General features: G+C 60.2%; 2 protein-coding genes across 37 annotated transcripts in view; one reads left to right on the forward strand and one right to left on the reverse strand.

Annotated features, from left to right (window-relative positions):
• The first annotated feature begins 3,049 nt into the window (after positions 1 to 3,049).
• On the forward strand, positions 3,050 to 7,289 carry LOC106031280 (carbonic anhydrase 15-like). Of its 2 annotated transcripts, XM_013173570.3 has the most exons (8): positions 3,050 to 3,176; positions 4,530 to 4,565; positions 5,213 to 5,383; positions 5,500 to 5,660; positions 6,001 to 6,093; positions 6,365 to 6,431; positions 6,588 to 6,754; positions 7,033 to 7,289. In XM_013173570.3, exons 1-8 carry the CDS (start codon positions 3,110 to 3,112, stop codon positions 7,237 to 7,239), a joined length of 969 nt encoding a protein of 322 aa, XP_013029024.2. In that variant the 5' UTR covers positions 3,050 to 3,109; the 3' UTR covers positions 7,240 to 7,289. The 2 variants fall into 2 exon arrangements, with proteins under 2 accessions (XP_013029024.2, XP_047919898.1); XM_048063941.2 differs by lacking the exons at positions 3,050 to 3,176; positions 4,530 to 4,565 and adding an exon at positions 4,807 to 4,995.
• Positions 7,290 to 14,325: 7,036 nt separating this feature from the next.
• Positions 14,326 to 18,480, reverse strand: part of IGLL1 (immunoglobulin lambda like polypeptide 1) — a 33,061-nt gene continuing 28,906 nt past the window's right edge. For all 35 annotated transcript variants that reach the window (XM_066978676.1, XM_066978677.1, XM_066978678.1 and 32 more), the window contains 2 exons: positions 16,592 to 16,627; positions 14,326 to 14,841 (listed from right to left, as the gene is read on the reverse strand). In XM_066978676.1, the coding sequence (XP_066834777.1) occupies positions 14,519 to 14,841; positions 16,592 to 16,627 (359 nt within the window). In that variant the 3' untranslated portion in view covers positions 14,326 to 14,518. The remainder of the gene's footprint in view (positions 14,842 to 16,591; positions 16,628 to 18,480) is intronic.

Genomic DNA, 18,480 nt, shown 5'->3' on the forward strand with positions numbered 1-18,480 from the left:
GAGCTAACACAAAGCACCCCTTTTTCCTCAAGTTTCCAGAGGGACGTCTGGGGCTGTGCCCCAGGCCTGGACCTGCTGCAGGGCAAGCTCTGGCCTTGATCCTGTGCAGAGGAAGCCTTGGGGGACCCGGAGCAGCCTTGGGGCAGTGGCGGAGCTTTGGCGTGGGCTTCGTGTGGGCAGCAGGGGGCAGGAGCGAGCCGCCGGGCGGGCTGGGCCCTGTCCCCGGGCCCTGCAGGCCGCTCACCGCCCTCACGGGGCCGCCTGGCGGCAGGGCCGTGCCCGGGAGGCCTTGCTGGACAAATAAATCTCTTCAAGCTGTTGTGCGGGTTTAGGGATTCGAGCCTGCAGCCGCGGCACGGTTTTCCGCTGCCATCCCCTGAGCTGCTGCCCAGGATCCCCCCCCGGCCCTGCAGCCCCCCCCGTGCCTGCGTGCCCTTATCCTTGTGGCAGCGCTCCGCGACCTTCTGGCCTCCTCAGGGCTGGTGGGATGGGGCTGGGAGCACAAACTGGGTTCCCTTCCTAAGGCTGTGTGGGGTCAAACCCCCTTTAGCTGGGGGAGGTAACCAAAAAACTGAGAACTGAGCTACGCTCCCAGCGTGGCCCCGGAGAGCTGCTCTCGGGGCTGGGGAAGGAGCTGTGGATCCTTAGCGCGTGGTCCAGCCCCGGCCGAGGGGATGGTGATGCGGCTCCGGGCTGGGGGCTGAGCTCATGGAACCGCTCGGTTACTCAGCGAGCTGCGGGGCTCGGTGCCTGCTGAGAGGTCTGCGGGATGCGCCGGGCTGTGCCCGAGCTCTGCTGGTGGCTCGGTGGCCGCAGGATGTGCTCATCGCTGAACGCCGGCCAGCACACGTGTCACTGCCGCCACCGTGTCACTGCCGCCACCGTTCCACCGCTCGCTATCCCCTGCCCGCAGAGTTTTGGGGTGACAGGGGGCGAGGTGTCATTCACTGCCGGTGCCGCAGGCAGATGTAGTGCTCGGCCCTGGGGTGCCAGGCGGCGCAGGGGGGCGATGGGGCTGCACGCAGCTGCTGCCCACACTGCTGCCTTTGTGCAGGCACCGGGCGCTGCCGCGCTCCCTGCCCCGGCTCTTCGGCCACGCCAGCTTACTGCCAGGAGCAGAGCAAAGTCAGGAGCAGCCAGGGTATTCATTCTGCTCGGGCTCCATCTGCCTGCTGCTCTCCCACAACACTCCGTGTGCCCGTCCCTGGGCTGCCTGACCCACACAGCACTGCTCTGGGTGCTCCAGTCCTTGTCTTCCTGCTGTCCCGCTCACCCCAGGTCCCTGGGCCGGGCTCAGCGCAGGATTCACCTCTGGGAGCTGCTCTTGGCACTGCCGCGTGTGTTGGTGCAACGCTCGCTGACAGTGCCTGTGGCGGGGGTTCCCAGCAGGGTGGCACCGTGCCCACGTCTGATCGATGGCTGCAGCTTCAGAAACTATTTTTATTTTTCAGTCTTTTTTTTTTCCCTATAATGGCTCTCTCCCTTCACGCTGGTGCGCACGCATGCCAGTGGGAGCTCACCTCCTGCTGGCTCCGGTGCGGCAGAGAGATGGATGTGGTTTCTCTGTGAGGACAGCGCGGAGCTGCAGGGTTCAGCTGTGAGCCCCCCGCCACCATCGCAGCAGCAGCAGCAGACCGGGAATCACAGAGCAGCTCCTGGAAGGTTTGATCTGGTTCCTATAGAAACTGCAGGCTGCTCCAGCCTGGTGCAGCGGGAGGGCACTGGGATGGGTGGGAGCAGGTACGGCCTCTTCTTGCGGGGCCGTCGTGGGACAGGGGGCTCGTCCCTGCTGGGTGCCAGCTGGGCATCTCCGCGTGGTGCTCCTGGCTATGTGTCCTCTGTGGTAGCATCTCTGCCCCTGCCTGCCTTGCCAAAAATAACCACCAGAGAAACTCCATGTCCCGGGAGTCTCCCACGCCCTGGTGAATGCCCCAGGGTGGGAAATAGACCTGGGCCTGTTGGTGGGGTGGGTGCATGGAGGGGAGCAGGCATGCAGGGCGGCCACCCCCTGCTGTGGGCACGGTGACATCCAGGGGCAGAGGGACATCAGGCATGGCTGGGGCAGTGGCTCTGCCTAGGGAGGGGGACAAATGTGCCCCAAAGAGCCCCATGGAGGTGAGCCCAGTCCTTGGCGTTGTCCCTGCAGTAAGTGGCAGAGCTGAGCAGCAGCGCGTCCCCGGCCAAGCCGCCAGCAGGATGCTTGTTCCTGCGGCCCTTGTGTCGGTGCCGAGGTTTATTTATCCTGGCAGCACCACCGAGCTCTGAGCCAGGACGTGAGTACCTGCGAGAGATGAGGGATGAGCCCTGTGGCCTCCTTTTTCACTGCTGCCTGAAGAAAGCTGGGATATTTTAGGATAATGTGACAACACCACAATCCTGCACGTTCACTCCCCTTCCTACCTACCCTCTGCAGGAGAATAACTCTTTCGTTGGGATGAGAGCTCCCCTGGGACATGGACCCACCCCCCCATGGGCAACACCCCAAGGGGGCAGCACCTCAGGCAGGTCCTGGTGGCTTCCAGAGCCATGCTGGGGGTAAAGGCTGTTGCACACTCCTTTGCACAAGTGTGTGTGCGTGCAAGGAGTGAGGAGGGGATGGGGCATCCCCAGTATTCTCTGAATACCAATGGTCCTGCAGGGACTTGTCCGTGGCCCTGTGCCGAGCTGGGGGCACAGTGGGATTGTTGCAAGCCCCTGCTTTAGGGATGGAGAGCGTCCTTAAGGGAATGGGATGCCTGTGGCACCCCTGCCACCCCCGTGGCCCCCAGGAGGGGAGCAGGCCAGGCAGCTTGGTGTGGCCCCAGGGCTTTGGGAGGCTGCCGCTGCCCCGCTGCTCCTGGCTGCCCACGCGTGCCAGCCCGGGCAGGGGCCTGGCGCTGCGCACAGGGGCTGGCTGGGGGCCGGGCGCTCCCTGCTCCCTCCTAGCAGGCGAGGAGTTAAAAACTCAGCCCTTGTGATGAATATTTAACAGCAGTGCTCAGGCTGGAGCTGAGGATTTCTCCGGGGCTGGCAGCGCTGCATCCCGCCCCAGCCCTGCCGCCCGCCCGGGCGCACTGCGGAGGAGGACGGGGCATCACGGCGGGGCGGCCGGCACGGCCCTGCTGCTGGCATGGGGCCTCAGGGGCTGGGGATAACTTTTGTGACTTTGCCTCTTGTCATCCGAGCGGCCGCGGGAGGTGAGATGCGCTGCCTGCCCGCTGCGCTGCTGGTGCCTGGGGTGGCCGGAGGGACGGGCGTGGGGCGCGGGTGCCAGAGGTTTGTTCCCGTTCCACCTGTCGGGGAGCGGATATGGGTTGAGACTGCTCAGGCTGGGGTCCTGGTCCTGCCCCATCCCCGCAGGACATCCCTGTCCCCGCTGTGCCATCGGACTTGGGGAGGTGTCGGCCCTGGCAGGAGGTGGCCGGGTGGGTGCCCCTCGGGTGGGGTGGGCATTCAGGAACTCGGGATTTGGGCTGTAACCCAGGGAAAGTCTCTGTGGGTGAAACCTCCAAGCAGTCTGGGGCTGCTGTGCTGGGCTGGGGCATGCAGACACCCTGCTTTGGGGCAAGACTGGCAGCAGCAGGCACTCATCTGGCTCCTGCCAGGGGATGCTCGTGGTGGGGCAAGGGCAGCATGCTGCGGCTCTGAGGGTTCCCAAGGAGCTCAGCTCCCACTGGATGGGGAGGAAAGCCCAAGATCCCTGCCATGGGGACAGTCTGAGTCCGGCACCATCCCGCTCCCAACCCTCTGAGCCTGCTGTGCAGCGAGGATTTGGATGCGGGGCTGCGGGCCAGGGCTGTCAGCAGCACAGGTGGTGCAGGAAGGGCTCAGCGGGGGCCACTTGCGTTGCCCATCCCCGCGGGTGGCTGCGTGAAGGGCCGAGGCTGGGGGCTGCTCTGTGCCACTGCTCCCCCGGCCACAGCATCCGCACCCTGCCGCCGGTCTCTGGGGGCACGTGCAGTGCCGGGGGGCCGTGCTCCCACGCACGGATCTGGGGCCGGTTGGTGGGACTGCGATGGGAGCAAAGCCCACAGCCCTGGGAGCTCCATCTCCCTGGTGTTCCCGCTTCCCTGCCGCACCGAAGCCCGGCATGGAGCGAGCTGTCCCCTTGCCGCCTGCCTCTGAGCAGCTCCCGGCACTGACAGCAGCGCTGGTGGGAGGGAAACGGCTTCGGATGAGGATGCTCTGGGCGACGGGGCGAGCGTCGTCCCTGCGGCGTGGGTGCAGACCTGCCCACGGCCACCCCTGCGTGCTGCAGCCGCCTCCTGCTGCCCGACCAGCCGCGGGGGCACCGAGGGTGCCGCAGCCCCCTCCGGCTGCATCCCCCCTCGGGCCGGGGGTGCTGGGCAGGTCGGGGCTGCAGAGATGGGGCCCGGCCACCCCCAGGGGGTGTCCCAAATCGCACAGAGCTGCCCAGGGAGACAGAGAGGGGGTGAGCGTGCAGTAATGCCAACACCAAGTGGGGCTCAGGTGGCTGAGGGGGGTTTTTCTGCAACAAGAGGGGTTTGGGGTGCCCCCACGGCCCCCCTGACCCGTGCTCTCTCCCCCAGGGCAGTGGTGCTACGACTCGCAGGACCCCAAGTGCGGTGAGTGGGGACAGCCCCGGCACAAGGGCACGGCTCTGTTTCGGTGCCCTCCCTGCCTTGAGAGGCACCTGCCCTCGGTACGCCTGGGGGCACGTTGTTTGGAAGCACACAAATAGCTTGTAAAAGGTTAATTAAGGCTCAGGGAGCATTTAATCAGCTGTTACAGCCCAGCTGCTTTATAGCCCTCGGGTGCACGTGCACCGTGCCCGGCCACCGCAGCAGGTCAGCCGTGTCCAGGGGCGTGAGTGGCTGGGCTCTGCTTATTGCTGCCCCGCAGAGATTTGACTTCACAACAATTCAACCAAACCGGGCAGCGGCCAGGGCTGGTTTTGGCTGAGGAGCGGGGCTGGCAGGGGGCAGCCAGGGCTGCACAAAGCCGGCCACATGCCCTGGCAGGGCTGTGGGGACTACCCCTTAATGAAGGCAGCGGGTAACGTGGAGCCTGCGGGGTGGGCAGCACGGGGGGGGGGGGGGGGGGGGGGGGGGCACTGCAGCTCCCCAGGTTTCCAGCCAAAAACCTCCTCAGAGTGATGAGAGAAGGGATGGAGACACTGCAGGGACTGTGGGGCCAGCTGGGGACCTGGCCACCCTTGTCCTGGTGTCCCCCTGGGGGTGGCGGTGGCTCATATGGCTGTGCCCCCCCGCAGGCCCCAGCCACTGGAAGGAGCTGAAGGCCACGTGCGGCGGCAGCAAGCAGTCCCCAGTTAACATCGACAGGCGCCGGCTGCAGAGGGACAGCGGCCTTGGGGACATCGTCTTTGAGGGCTACGACCAGGCCCCCCCGGGCAAGTGGAGGCTGGTGAACAACGGGCACACGGGTGGGTGCTCTGCCCCCACGATGGGGCTCAGCCCCCATGCCGGTGCTGCAGCTCTCTGCTGTCCCCACGGGGCTGCCCTGCGGCCGCCAGCCCTGTCCCTGTCCCATCCCTTGCAGTGATGCTGAGCCTGGAGGGTGAGCCGGCCTCCGAGCACATCGCCATCAGCGGCGGGGGCCTCCCCGGCCGGTACCGTGCGCTGCAGCTCCACTTCCACTGGGGCAGCCCGGCCGGGAACGGCTCCGAGCACACCCTGGACGGGCACCAGCTCCCCATGGAGGTAGGTGGGGAGCAGCCCCCGTACCCACAGGGATCGCACCTCGAGTTGGGCAAGGGAGGGAGGGCGGTCGTGAGCGCGGCTCCACCGAGCACCTTGGGATCCTTCTGGACAAACGAGCCTCTGTGCCTGTAAAATATTTATGGTCTGTCAGAGTAGAGCAAAACTGACTCACTGCGGCTGGAGCAGATGCTCAAGCACACATGGGCTGTGCATCCCCTTTCCCCCTTTCCCACCTCTCCCCCTGGGCGCGCTGCTTTCCCGGTGCCCGGCCCCTGGTGAGGTCAGGGCATGGTGGGGGCTCGGCCGGGTGCCCACGCTCAGCCCCTCTGTCTTTCCCCAGCTGCACATCGTCCACATCAACGTCAAGTACCGCACCCTGGGGGAGGCCAAGGGGCACCCGAGCGGGCTGGCTGTCCTGGGCTGCTTCTTCCAGGTAGGCTGGTGGCGGCTCATGGGGTTGGTGCCTGCCAGCACGCGTGGGTTTGAGCAGAGCACCCCTGCGGTCTGACCTGGGGGGGAAGTGTCCCTGGAGGACCTGTGTGTGTTCCCAAAGGCTCCTTGGGAAATGCCGGCTCTGGGAGATCCTCTGTCTGAGAGCCCCCCAGCATCGTGCAAAGCAGGGCCCCCACTGCAAATTCCTCCACCCCACCGCTGGGCTGTGGGACAGGCTCTGCCTGCCTGAGCTGCTCGCTTTCACCTTGCAGGTCTCTGAAGCCCCAAACCCCAACTACAACACCATCGTCAGCGGCCTGAGGAACATCTCCCACGCTGGTGAGGCATCCTCGTGCTCCTGCCCTGGGGCACGAGCAGGCGGGAGAGGCCTGGGGGTGGGCTGGGGGCAGTGGGCGGGTTGGGGGGCAGCGGATGGGGGTGGCCCCGCTGTCCCCTGTCCTGGCGCAGGCTGAGTGCCCACATCTCACCACGCAGGGCAGTCTGTGGACCTGGCCTCCACCTTCCGCCTGGGCACGCTGCTGCCACATGCCAGCCGGCTCTCCAGGTACTACCGCTACCAGGGCTCCCTCACCACCCCTGACTGCAGCGAGGCCGTCGTCTGGACCGTGTTCGAGGAGCCCGTGGACATCGGCTGGGCGCAGGTAGCGTGGTCGGCCCTGCTGTGGGGCTGGAGAGCCTCAGATGGCCAAAAGCCGTGCTGTGAGCGTCCCAGTCCTTGTGCATTTCCTTACACCTGAACAGTAGCATGGGGGAGGTAAAGGGGCTGTCTGCTCCTGGGGTGCCGGGCTGGGCTGTGGGGACGGGGGAGCTGAGGCAGGTGGGTGGATGAATCGCTTGGCCCTGTGTTCGAGCCATGCATGCCTCAGGGCTGGGACACCTAGCAGCACAGCTCCCAACCCCATGCCTCTCCCCCCGGCAGCTGCGGGCGTTCGTGAACACCGTCTACTTCCCGGCCTCGGGCCCCGTGCCCCTCAAGATGACCGACAACTTCCGCCCGCCACAGCCGCTCCGCAGCCGCAAGGTCTTCGCCTCCAGGGACGCCACCTCGAGCCGCGGCTGCCCCTGCCACCTCCTGTCCCCCCTGCTCCTGCTGGCCCTGCTCAGCCCCCTCTCGCCATCCCCGTAGGGTCCAGCATCCCCTGCCTGTCGCCTCCTAGCCCCCAGCATCATTGCACAGATTTCAGGTGACATCTGATTCACGGGAAATGGGGAAAAATGGTTAAAAAAAAAAAAAAGCACGTCAGGACAGCAGCTGGGCCAGGGTGCTGCAGCCCTGGCTGGTGTGGACGTGGGGCTCGGCTATAGGGTCTGTCGGGGCTGGAATAAAGGAGAGCTCCTGGCCCCATCGCTGCCTCCGGCTCCGTGTCCCTTCAGCAGTGATGGCGCTGGGTAAGTGGCATGGGGGGCAGCAGCGAGCTGGGGGCGGCAGGATGGGGCCAGGCTGGCTCTGTAATGGTGCACAGCTCTCCCGTGAGCCCCAGGGGCCAAATCCTGGCCCAGCACGTGTCCATGTGGTCGCTGTGTGTGCTGACGTGGCCACGTTGCCTTCCCCCAGGCCCTGTCATGGGGACGTGGCACATTTCAGCCCCACGGGGTGCAGCACGGGGAATTTGTGGCCCTTTCCCAGGAGCTAATTTTAGGCCAGCAGAAACTGCTGCAGCTGTGCCTGCGCTGCCCGGCCCCGCGCCTCAGGGCAGAGCCACGCAGAGTGGTGGCCCATCGTTATGGTGCTGATGCTCCAGGCACTTCCAGCCTCTTCCAAAGTTATGGGAGTAAGAGCACAGGTCCTTGGCCAGCAGCAGAGGGGGGCTGCTTGGGCTTTTCTTCATTTCTGGGGGGAAAACGGTGCTGCAGCCCTGTGCGGAGCCAGCCAGGGCCAGGGTGTGGGTGCGCTGCAGATCCAGGGAGCCCAGGGGACCCCCGGCAGCCACAGAGCATTTGTGGACCCCACAGCCACTGCCTGAGCATGGATCCTTCAGGACAGCCCCGGGAGAGGGCCCTGGCAGGGCTGATGGGAACCCCCGGTGAGAGGGAGCTTCCTGGGGGGCTGCAGCACCCATGGGTGCAGGAGGGTGTCTGAACATCCCCCATGTGTGGGCCTTGGGCTCCCACTGAGGGCCGCAGATGGGAAGAGGCATCTTGAGCAGGCGGCCTGGATGGTGTCTGGCAATGACCCCATGCACTGACTGCAGACCAGAGCGGAGGCTGAGCCCGAGCTGGGTCCGGCCTGAGACCTTCATGGAGGAGCAGTTTGTTGGACCCCGAGGGTGCTGGTGCTGCACCGGCATGGTCTGGCTTGGTCACTGCAGCCAGGCTCCGGCTGTCCCCACCCTGGAGCAGCGGCCGTGCTCGGGGCCATGAGCACTGACCTGCCCTCAAGGGCTCCGTGAGTGCTGTGCAGGGGGGTGAGAGGGCGGCTGGGGCCGGGGCCAGCCAGCACACATGGGGCCTCTCTTGTCCCCAGGTGCCTGCCCCTGGCAAGCCACGGCCAGTGTGGAGGCTGCAGGCTGGTCCCTGCCACCTTGCCCCAGGGCTGTGTCTCCTGTGCCCCGCAGTGTCCCTGCACCTGGGGGCTTTGAACACGCACTTGGGGGAGGACGGGGCCAGGGGCAGGGCTGGGGCCTGTCCAGGAGCAGCTCAATAAGCCCATCATGTGTGGATGGAGACGGCAGCGGCCCCAAGAAACTCTCAGGCACCGTGCAGCGCCTTGGCACAGAGCGACCCAGGGCCCAGCAGGAGCACTGGTGGTCTGTAGCTGGGGGGACCAGTCTCTGTGGCCACAGTGGCACTGGGCGGCTCTGGGGAGTGAGGCACAAAGCTGTCTGGCCATGTGAGACCCCCTCACACACACACACACACAATTTCACTGCGTCCATGGCTCAGCCTCAGTGTTCAACATGGCTGCAGGATGGGCGCTTTCATGGCCCAGTTTTAAAATCACCGCATGGTTTGGGTGGGAAGGGACCTTAACGCCCACCTTCCCCAGCCCCCTGCCATGGGCTCGCCGCCTCCCACCACACCAGGTGTCCCAAAGGCCCGTCCAGCCTGGCCTTGGGCTCTTCAGGGATGGGGCAGCCACAGCTTCTCTGGGCAGCCTGTTGGAAAGCCTCACCACCCTTGGAGTGAACAATTTTTTCCTGATATCTAACCTAAACCTACTGTCTTTTAATTTAAGTCCATTACTCCTTGTCTTATCACTGCACTTTGCAGCATTTGGAGCATTTGAGGTGTTTCTATGAACGGCTGCACTGACGTGCCCCCCATGTCCTGCAGTGAAAGTCTGCTCTGAGTCCAGAGCCTGCTCTGGAGTTGGGGGGCAGAAGATATTCACCACCCATTTTCCCAAACCCCAGCCACCATCACTGGGGTGCTGCCTGGAAACCCCCTCTCTAAGCCATTGCCAAAATGGGGCCAAAAATCAGCTTCTCCTGCTCCTGGCCCTGCTTGCTGCCATGCCAGGCAGCGGCACTCGCGGTGCCACGTGCTGGAAAGTTTGTGCCGAGGAAGCCGAGCGTGCCGTGGCCGCAGCTATTCCTGGCCACCAGCTGGTGTTTGGCCAAAGTGGACGTATGTTTTCGGCCGGGATGCAATTTTTAGCAAGACTAAGTGCTGCCCCTGAGCCCCGTGGCTGCGGTCAGCACATCTGGCCCGGGGGGAGCACAGGCCCAGCTGTGGGGCTGGTGAAGTGCAGCTGCACATACATGCGATGGCCGGTACACGGTGCCCTTCCAAAAATGCCTAAAAACATGGCAGAAACACTCAAAAACTGATATTTGCCCCATGGAGGTTGCAGAGGGATGGGGAAAGGCCGTCTCTCTGTCTGGGGATGGGGTGTGCTCAGAGCACGGTGGCTGCTGGCAGGGGCAGCGCTGTCTGAGGTGCAGGATCCGGCCCCGGGGTGCACACCACGTCCCCATCACCTCCTGTGAGTCCCCCCCATGCCACAGCTCTGGCACTGGCAGGCTGTCACAGCAGGGAGAAAAATCAGCATTTGGCTTAAAAACTTCCCCAGACGGCTCAGTGAAACAAGCACCTTGCTCGTGCTTGAGGGCCCCGGACAGGGACGCAGCAGCTGGTGGAGCACATCGCCGCACACATCGCCCACCCTCTGGGCCCGGCCCTGCTCCTGCCTCCCCGCTGCCACCTCCCCAGCCCCAGCACCGTGCCTGCTCCCGATATTTCCCAACAGCGAGATACAAACCTGCTCATGGGAGTTTTAAGCAGGGATGAAGCTCAACTCACGTTCATTTTTCAGACAAGCTGTTTTCAAGACATCAAGAGATGGCTTCGTTGGCGCACCTGCATCAGGAAACACGGCTTTTTACAGTAAACGCCGACAGAAAACAAGTATTTGCTTCCTTTCCAGAGCAGGTGCATAGCTCTGTTGGGAGTTTTACTTTATTAACACGCTAAACTTGAAATGACAAATATTTTTAAGCAGCTCAGAGGTGTTTATTTTTGAGATGGCTCAGCTTGTTTATGACCTGGACAAGCCATGAAGTTTCTATTTATTGCTATTTACCTCCGCGCGGGCTGCATGCGTGGCTCCAGAAAAAAAAACATCCCACCGGCAGGGCTGCTCGGGCTGCCCAGCTGCGCAGCGGGTGGTTGCTGTTTTGCCACTGCCATGCAAATTTTCTCTTCTCTGCAAGCGGGCGATTTCGGTCAGGTGGTACTTGCAGCTGAGCCCGCCTGAAGCATTTATTAATTTCATTTAATTCCCCTTTAATCGTGGTGCGATGGGAGCTGCGCTCTCTGAGCTGCCCGCAGCCAGGGCTCTGCTGCAGGGGGAACATTCCTAATGTATTTTATTTCACACATTCTGGGAAATCTGCTCCGTATTTTGGGAATCTTGAATCTGCCACGCACATTTCATGGCAGGTCGCAGTGGTGTGGACAAGCTCAGCCATGACGCTGCCTGGAGGCAGGCAGGAATTAATGGTTTAATTCCGTCCATCAGTAAGGATTTGGGGTGACCTGGTGGTGGAGAGGGAACAGGGGGCCCAGCATGGGCAGGGGGTGGCACATGGAGACAAGGCCATGGGCAGAGCAGTGCGGGGCCAGCCTGGTCCCAGTCCCGTGTGCGTGGGGTTGGCGGTGCCGCATCCTGTGGGCCCGGTGTGCTTGGTGGGGCAGGGTGTGCACATGTGTGTGTACATGTGCTGCAGCCAGGTCACCCCACGCCGTGCACCATGCTGGGCACACACCCTGGCATGGTGCCGCCGTCCCCAAGCAGCAGCCAAGCTCGACCCAGCCCAGGCTGGCCCGGCCCGGACCGAGGCGCGCGGCACGGCAGCTGCTTGGCGCGGCACTCGCTCTGCTTCACACGTCAGCGCTCGCTGGAGACCGTTTCAGTTCCTTTTTTCTGCCAGCTTGGGCCCCCCAGCTCAAGTTTTGATTGGAGATCGGGGAGTAAATTTAGCTCGGGGACGCCCCGACCCCGCACAGCTGCACGGTGGGGCTGGTGGAGCCAGGGGGGCACGGGCCCTGTGCACTCCCGCAGCTGGAGACCCCCCGCAGCTGGAGACACTGCCCCACACCTTCCTGAAAGAGCTGGGGGGGCTGGGCAGCCCCCAGGGCCTCGCGCTCACCCTGTACCCCAAGCCGAGCTGCCCCTCTGCCCACTCCCACCGGCCAGCGGCGGCTATTCTGAGCGCCCGGCTCTTGCTTTCGAGTTTCAGCCCTGCTGCCTCCAGGAAACCCAGCTATTTGCGTGGCTCACAGCTGCTGAGACAGGGCTGGGGATGCCCCCACCCTGCTGTGCCCCGGCCCCGCTGCTGCATGGCAGGAGCTGCTGCCACGTCGCCCCGACCCACCGAGCCCCCACGGGCTGGTGGGGATGCCCGGGCTCACCGGCAGTGAGATTTGGGGTGATGGGTGGGAAATGAGAGCACGCCCTGGCTGGTTGGGGGCACAGATGTGGAGGGGATCTGGCCTTTTGGTAGAGAGAAACCACCCCCATTTATCAGACCCCCCCACCCGGAGCCCCTGCTGAGCCAGCACCACGACCCCCAGCCCGGGTGTGCAGCCCCCTGTGAGATCCAGACCCTGCGGGAGCACCAGCTGCCTCCGTCTGCAGCTAATTAAAGCCTTCCTGAAGCATGTCATTTACTAAATTAGGTCCCCCTCGATTTGAAATTAATGGCAAGCTGGAAAAAAAAAAAAAAAAAGCGACTGTTTAAAATTTCACCAAAGGACACCGCAGAACGAGACCGAGAGCTGCAGCTGGGCGGGGAGCCCCTGGGTTGTTTTCCATCAGCACATTTGTTCGTTTTGCAGTTTGGGGGGCTCATTTGCTTTGGGGGAGCCAGCCTGGGGGGGTCAGCCAGGGCGCTGCCGTGCCCCCGCTGGTGGCACCACCTTGCCCCATGCCAAGGCCCCGTTTTGGGTGCAAACCAGCCCTGTTGCGGGAGGCAGGGGAGCACGGCACTGTGATGTATAATTCAGCACGCTTTCCTCAGTGGGCTGTTGCTTACGGAAATGGTTTAGCAAAATCTTTTAATCAATAATTAGTGAGTTCCCCCCTCCAAAGTCTGATTTGTGAAGCCAGAGCCCAGCTCACAGCTGGGAGCCCCTGCACGGTATTTTCCAGCCAGAGCCTCAGGGCACCATTTGCCAGATCCATCAGGAGTGCTGAGCCTTCGGATTCCTGAGAGGGGAAGGAAAAGAAAAGCCACCCTCCCTGCGCCCATCTTGGCACTCATGTCACTGCGGCCGGGCAGCCTGCAGCAGTTTGCCTCAGGGCTTTGCTTTGTGGCCCTGGGCAGAGGGCAGCGATTTGGGCAGGGACATGGGGATGGCAGGGAGCTGCGTGGCAGGGAGCTGCTGCCTGAGAGAGCCCCGGTGCCACGGAGGGGCTGTCTGTGGCCCTTCCTTTCCTGGCACGTCTGGGGTTGCTGCTCCAGCAGGCTCTGCACCCTTGGAGGTTTGGCCAGGCAAAGAGCAGGGCAGGGAGCAGAAGCTTTGCCCCCTCGGATCTTGTAAGAGTTTGTATTTGGCAGGATATTTGCAGTGTAGTTTTGGCTTAATCTCCTGAGAAATCCTCACATAGGAGCAGGAGGAGCTCTGCTTACCCTCGGCGGGTCCCAGCTCTCATCTCAGGGACGCGGTGACTGCAGGCCACAAGTCGGGCACATGCCAGGGGTGAACTGCTGGTCCCAGGGGAAATCCTAACAGAGAGGCATGGGGCACAAAGCAGGATTTCACCTTCAACTGACAAAACTTAATTGCTGGAGGAAGAAAATGAAATTCAGCCCAATCCCATCCATCAAACGCTGTCCTCAGTGCCGTGAGTGCACATCGATGGGGTTGGGAGACACCAGCCCCTCCCCAAACTGTAGAAAAGTCCCCCACATCACTGAAATGCCACAACTCCACAGTGAAGAAAACAGGCAGACGTGTCTTCAGTGCTGCACCAAGTGCAGGTGGCTGCATCCCTCCTCCAGCATCGGTTTAAGGCCATACAAAAATCTCTGTCCTGAGAGCGTGGCCGGCCCCTGCTCCTGCACCCACCAACAGCTGGATGGAGACATGGGCTGGGCTGGGTGGCTGGAGGACAGGATGGTGGGACAGATGGAGGTGTTAGTGTAGGTGGGATGGAGGGGTGGATGGGTGGATGGATGGGTGGATGGAGGTGTTGGTGTAGATGGGATAGAAGGATGAATGGATGAATGTGTGGAGGTGTTGTGGTGGACATGAGAGATGGAGTTGTTTGCATGGGACACACACAGGGGCATATGGTGTGGGGACCAGGTTGCTGTAGGCATGAGGCACGGGGACAGCATAACGTGTGAGCGGCCACTCTGGCATCCCCACCCATGGGACACCGGGGTGACTGAGCACACAGGACGGAGCCAGCAGTGGCCACGTCCCCAGCACACACAGGGAGGGCAGCGAGTCCCTGTGAGGGACCCAGTGCCCAGACACCAGCGGGCGAGGGGCAAGGACAGTACGGCTACGGCCAAGCGCTCAGTGCCAGCACAGCGCTTAGACTGCCCCAAACTGCCTCGGAGCACTCTGCCTTGGGTGATGGAGGTGCCAGGGGGGTGCATCGGTGTCCCCAGCGCTCAGCCGGGAACCCTGAGCACCCCCGGCACTACCAGTGTGTGCATCCCCCCTGCCCCCCCAACCCTTCCCCACACTGGAGCCGACCCCGCTCCGCGCAGGGCGGTTGGCGCGCACAAGGACACAGAGACACGGATGCAGAGCCAGCGCTAGTTCAGTGTTGGTGTTTATTTGTGTGACACCCGGCGGAGGGGGACAGGAGCAGGGGACAGGCACAGGGGGATGGCAGGGGCATGAGGGGGGACATCCGGGTGAGGAGGGGGGGCTGCTGTCACCAGCAGCGGCCAAGAGGGACAGGAAGGGTGAGGAGCCACTGTCTTCGTGGCTGTGCCCCGTCTGGGTTACGAGCACTCGGATTTGTTCAGGGTCTTCTCGGTGACAGCGCCTTCGTGCGTGACCTGGCAGCTGAAGGACTGGACGGTCTTCCACTCTGTAGCGCTCAGCGTCAGGTAGCTGCTGGCCATGTACTGGTTGTTGCTCTGCCTCTGGGACGCAGAGGTCTCCACGCCACTGGTGCGGGTGGAACCGTCGACTTTCCAGGTCACCTGCACCGGGCTGGGGTAGAAGTCGCTCATCAGGCACACCAGGGTGGCCTTGTTCTGCGAGTCGATCTCGTCGGAGGATGGCGGGAAGAGGTAGATGCTGGGAGACGCCTTGGGCTGGCCTGCAAGAGAGGGGGAGAAGGCCATGAGACCCCGCCACAGCAGCCCCGCCGTGTGTCTCCACCCCAGCTGGCATCGTCCCCGACCCGCAGCACGTCACTGACAGCCCCGATGGAGGCAGAGTTAGGGCACACATCCACCTACGTATGTGTGTATAAAGCTGTGCATGTGTAAAACATGCACACGCATCCATAAACCCTTCTGTGTTACATATATACGCTCTATGTGTATATACATACACATATATTGTAGATCTGTGTACAGATAAAATGCATTAGAGATATTATCCATAGATATACATATATATTACATACATAGATATCTTAATATATAAATATATAACTATATATTAATATATGAAATATATATAAATTATGCAATATATTACCTATATACATACACAAGTATATATTATGTACATGATCTACGATAAATGTATATAATATATATATTTATGTATATAAGCATTATCTTTATATACATATATATGTGTATATATACACACATATATACATATATACACATATATACGTGTATACACATATATACACCTATATATATATATGTGTATATATATGTATATACATATATATGTGTATATATATGTATATACATATATATATGTATATATATGCATACATATATATATGTATATATATATACGCACACAAACACAATTTCAACCATATATATTTGGTTGAATCTGATTCAGTTTTGGAACTCTGGTTAGTTGCCATAATGCCATCTCTTTCCTGTTGCATGGCTATTTTTTTAAATTTTAATTAAAATTTTAAAGACAAAGCAGCCAATTTTCTAGCCAGCTCTGCTTTAAGGAATGTTCAGACTCATTTCAGAAATAAGTACAATTAAAAATCACCATGGGAAAGGCTGGTAAAGGAGATTTGCACTTTCTGAGATGGCTACCTCATGAAATGTATGTTAGCCACATCTAATCTGTACCTATATCTAGATCTATATCTTTATCTACACGAGAAACCTGCAATTAAAATTTTTCTGCTGACGAAACTGGTAAACTACACTTTTCTTGGACTTATGCCGAGTGATTTGTGTCAGATTTTTTTTTTTTGGCTAATTTCTTCTGAAAATTACAAACACAGAAGCAAAAAAGATATTCCTGTCAGCTTTTTAGCAAAATAACCATTTTTTTGACAGCACTTACCTGAACAGCACGCTCAATACCTCTGAAAAATTTAATTTCAGCTTCCAAGGACATGTCATTTCAGTGTCACCCGGGCACCAACAGTGCCGGGGCCACTTCAGGGTCCCCGGCAAGAGAAGGGACCAGGGACGAAGAACTTACTCCTCAGGACTTAGTCCTCAGGACTAAGTATTTAGACTAAGAGGACTTAGACTAAGTCCTTAGGACAAGAGGAGAGGTCTAACAATAAAGACTATCAACTAATTTCTTGACAAAGACAAAAATTGACTTTCTTATCAACCTAAGTCTGATTTTCTGAAATCGCATGGCAGAGACAGAACTCAGGCACATTTTCTGGCCGAATTTTAAGATCTTTCAATCGTCAAAATAACCCCAAGTCCTCCGTGGCGCACACCAGAGTCCGCCGGGACGAGACACAGCCCGCGGCAGCGCGCTGAGAGCCCGTCCCTGCACCAGCGACAGACCCCAGCCCACCGCCAAGTCCGAGAAAAACCCCCAAATCACCAAAAATCGACAAAATGTCACAATTCCATGGCAGGCCATGAAAGACCGAGGCGAGGTCAGCGACTTACCCAGGACGGTCAACGTGGTCCCGGCCCCAAATACACCTCACAGTGATACGGGGCCATGCAAAAACCTCCCACTCCATGGCAGGGGCAGTCTTGGGTCCCATGGACATGTTAGGATGGAGGTGATGGGACGGAGGTGTCCTGATGGACGCAGCAGGATGGAAGGTGATGGGATGGAGGTGTCCTGATGGACGCAGCAGGATGGAAGGTGATGGGATGGAGGTGTCCTGATGGATGCAGCAGGATGGAAGGTGATGGGATGGAGGTGTCCTGATGGACGCAGCAGGATGGAAGGTGATGGGATGGAGGTGTCCTGATGGACGCAGCAGGATGGAAGGTGATGGGATGGAGGTGTCCTGATGGACGCAGCAGGATGGAAGGTGATGGGATGGAGGTGCCTCAATGGACACAATGGGATGGAGGTGACAGGCTGGACACGATGGGACGGCGGTGATGGAATGGAGGTTCCCCATGTCCCCAGCTGTTGTCACGCTGTTCCCGTGGTGGTGCTGGAGCCCAGCCGCTGGTGCTGCTTGGGGCCGGGACAGGAGATGTGTCCCCTTGTCCCCTCCAGGGCTGCTCCCTTGCCCCCACTGCACCAGGGCCCCACAGCAGCCATGCTCAATGCTCCTGTGTTTGCTGCAGGAGATGGAACCAGCCCCCGTGGAGCAAGCCCCAGCATCCGAGAGGGCTCCTGCTCCGCTCCCTGACTCTGCCAGAGCATCCCCGCTGCCAGAGCATTCCTGCAGGGCTCCTGGCCCCCTGTGCACAGGGACAGCCCCTGGACAGAGCGCTGCAGTGTGGGGGAATCTCCTAGCATAAGAAAAGGAAACATTCACCAACCCAGTGAGCTCAGGACACGGCAGTGAGCAGTTCAGCTCCGAGCTGATCAGAGCCTTGGCTCATGGCAGTGGCATGGTCATATTTGACCAAGGAGGAAGGACTCGGAGGCACGTTTGAAGGGGCAGCTCTAGCCCAGTGTTTATTTGGATGATGCCCAGGGCAGGGCAGAGAGGAGGGATTGGGCACAGGGAGAAGGAAGGGCACAAGGACAGCAGAGACTTGCCCAGGAGGGATGGGACAGGGCAGGCAGGGAGGTGCCATGCCAGGGAATGTGATGCTCCAGGGCCAGGGCTGATCTGCCCCCATGGAGTTAGGAGGAAAGCCTTCAGAGCATGGTCAAGGCTGTACCAGCAGGGTTTTGGACCTTGCTGGAGCCTTCCAGTGCTGCCCCTATCACCTTCAGCCAGTAACTCAAAGTCTCCATGGACAGATTACTTGTGAAAATAAAAAAGCTTCCCTGGAGGTAGGAGGTCCAGAGGAAACGTGATGTGCTTGTCTGCAGGACTCCCAGTCACCAGCACCCCACTGGCCAAGGCACTCCTGTCCTCGGCCAGCCAGACCAGCCAGTTCGCTCAGACAGAAAGCCTTCCATTTCAGCCCCCTGTATATTCCTTCATCAAATCATAGTGCACACCTGGAGCTTTCTTTAGGAGAAAGAGCTCTGTTTCATAACTAAATAACCACACCGCCCAGCAAACACAGATATATCTTTACCAAGGAGCTCCTGCACTCAGACAAGTTGAACAAGACCCAAATAATGCAGCCAAGGATGTGACCAGCAGGGACTCTGCAGATTTCAAAGGACCAAAACAGTTGTGCAAGCAGCACGGAGCAGTCAGCCTGTACAACCTTCCTGCCCATCAGGGAAAGGTACCTGAGCACGTTTCAGTGTGGCTTGAGAGACCGAGGATGCGCTACCACAACCAAATAGAGAAGTTGGAGAACGAAAACAAAACCAACCAAAAACAAATGAAAAAAGCCAAGGAAGAACCTGGGCACTCACCCTCTGCTGGGAAAGACCGTCAGTGAACACGGAGCGACTTACGGAG

This window comes from Anser cygnoides, chromosome 17 (genome assembly GCF_040182565.1).
Source record: "Anser cygnoides isolate HZ-2024a breed goose chromosome 17, Taihu_goose_T2T_genome, whole genome shotgun sequence".
NCBI lineage: Eukaryota > Metazoa > Chordata > Aves > Anseriformes > Anatidae > Anser > Anser cygnoides.

Coding starts and splice junctions, on each gene's coding strand:
- LOC106031280 (XM_013173570.3), top strand. CDS start 3,110: ATGGGGCCTCAGGGGCTGGGGATAACTTTTGTGACTTTGCCTCTTGTC. Junction 3,177..4,529: donor CATCCGAGCGGCCGCGGGAG/GTGAGATGCGCT, acceptor TCTCTCCCCCAG/GGCAGTGGTGCTACGACTCG. Junction 6,432..6,587: donor GAGGAACATCTCCCACGCTG/GTGAGGCATCCT, acceptor CTCACCACGCAG/GGCAGTCTGTGGACCTGGCC.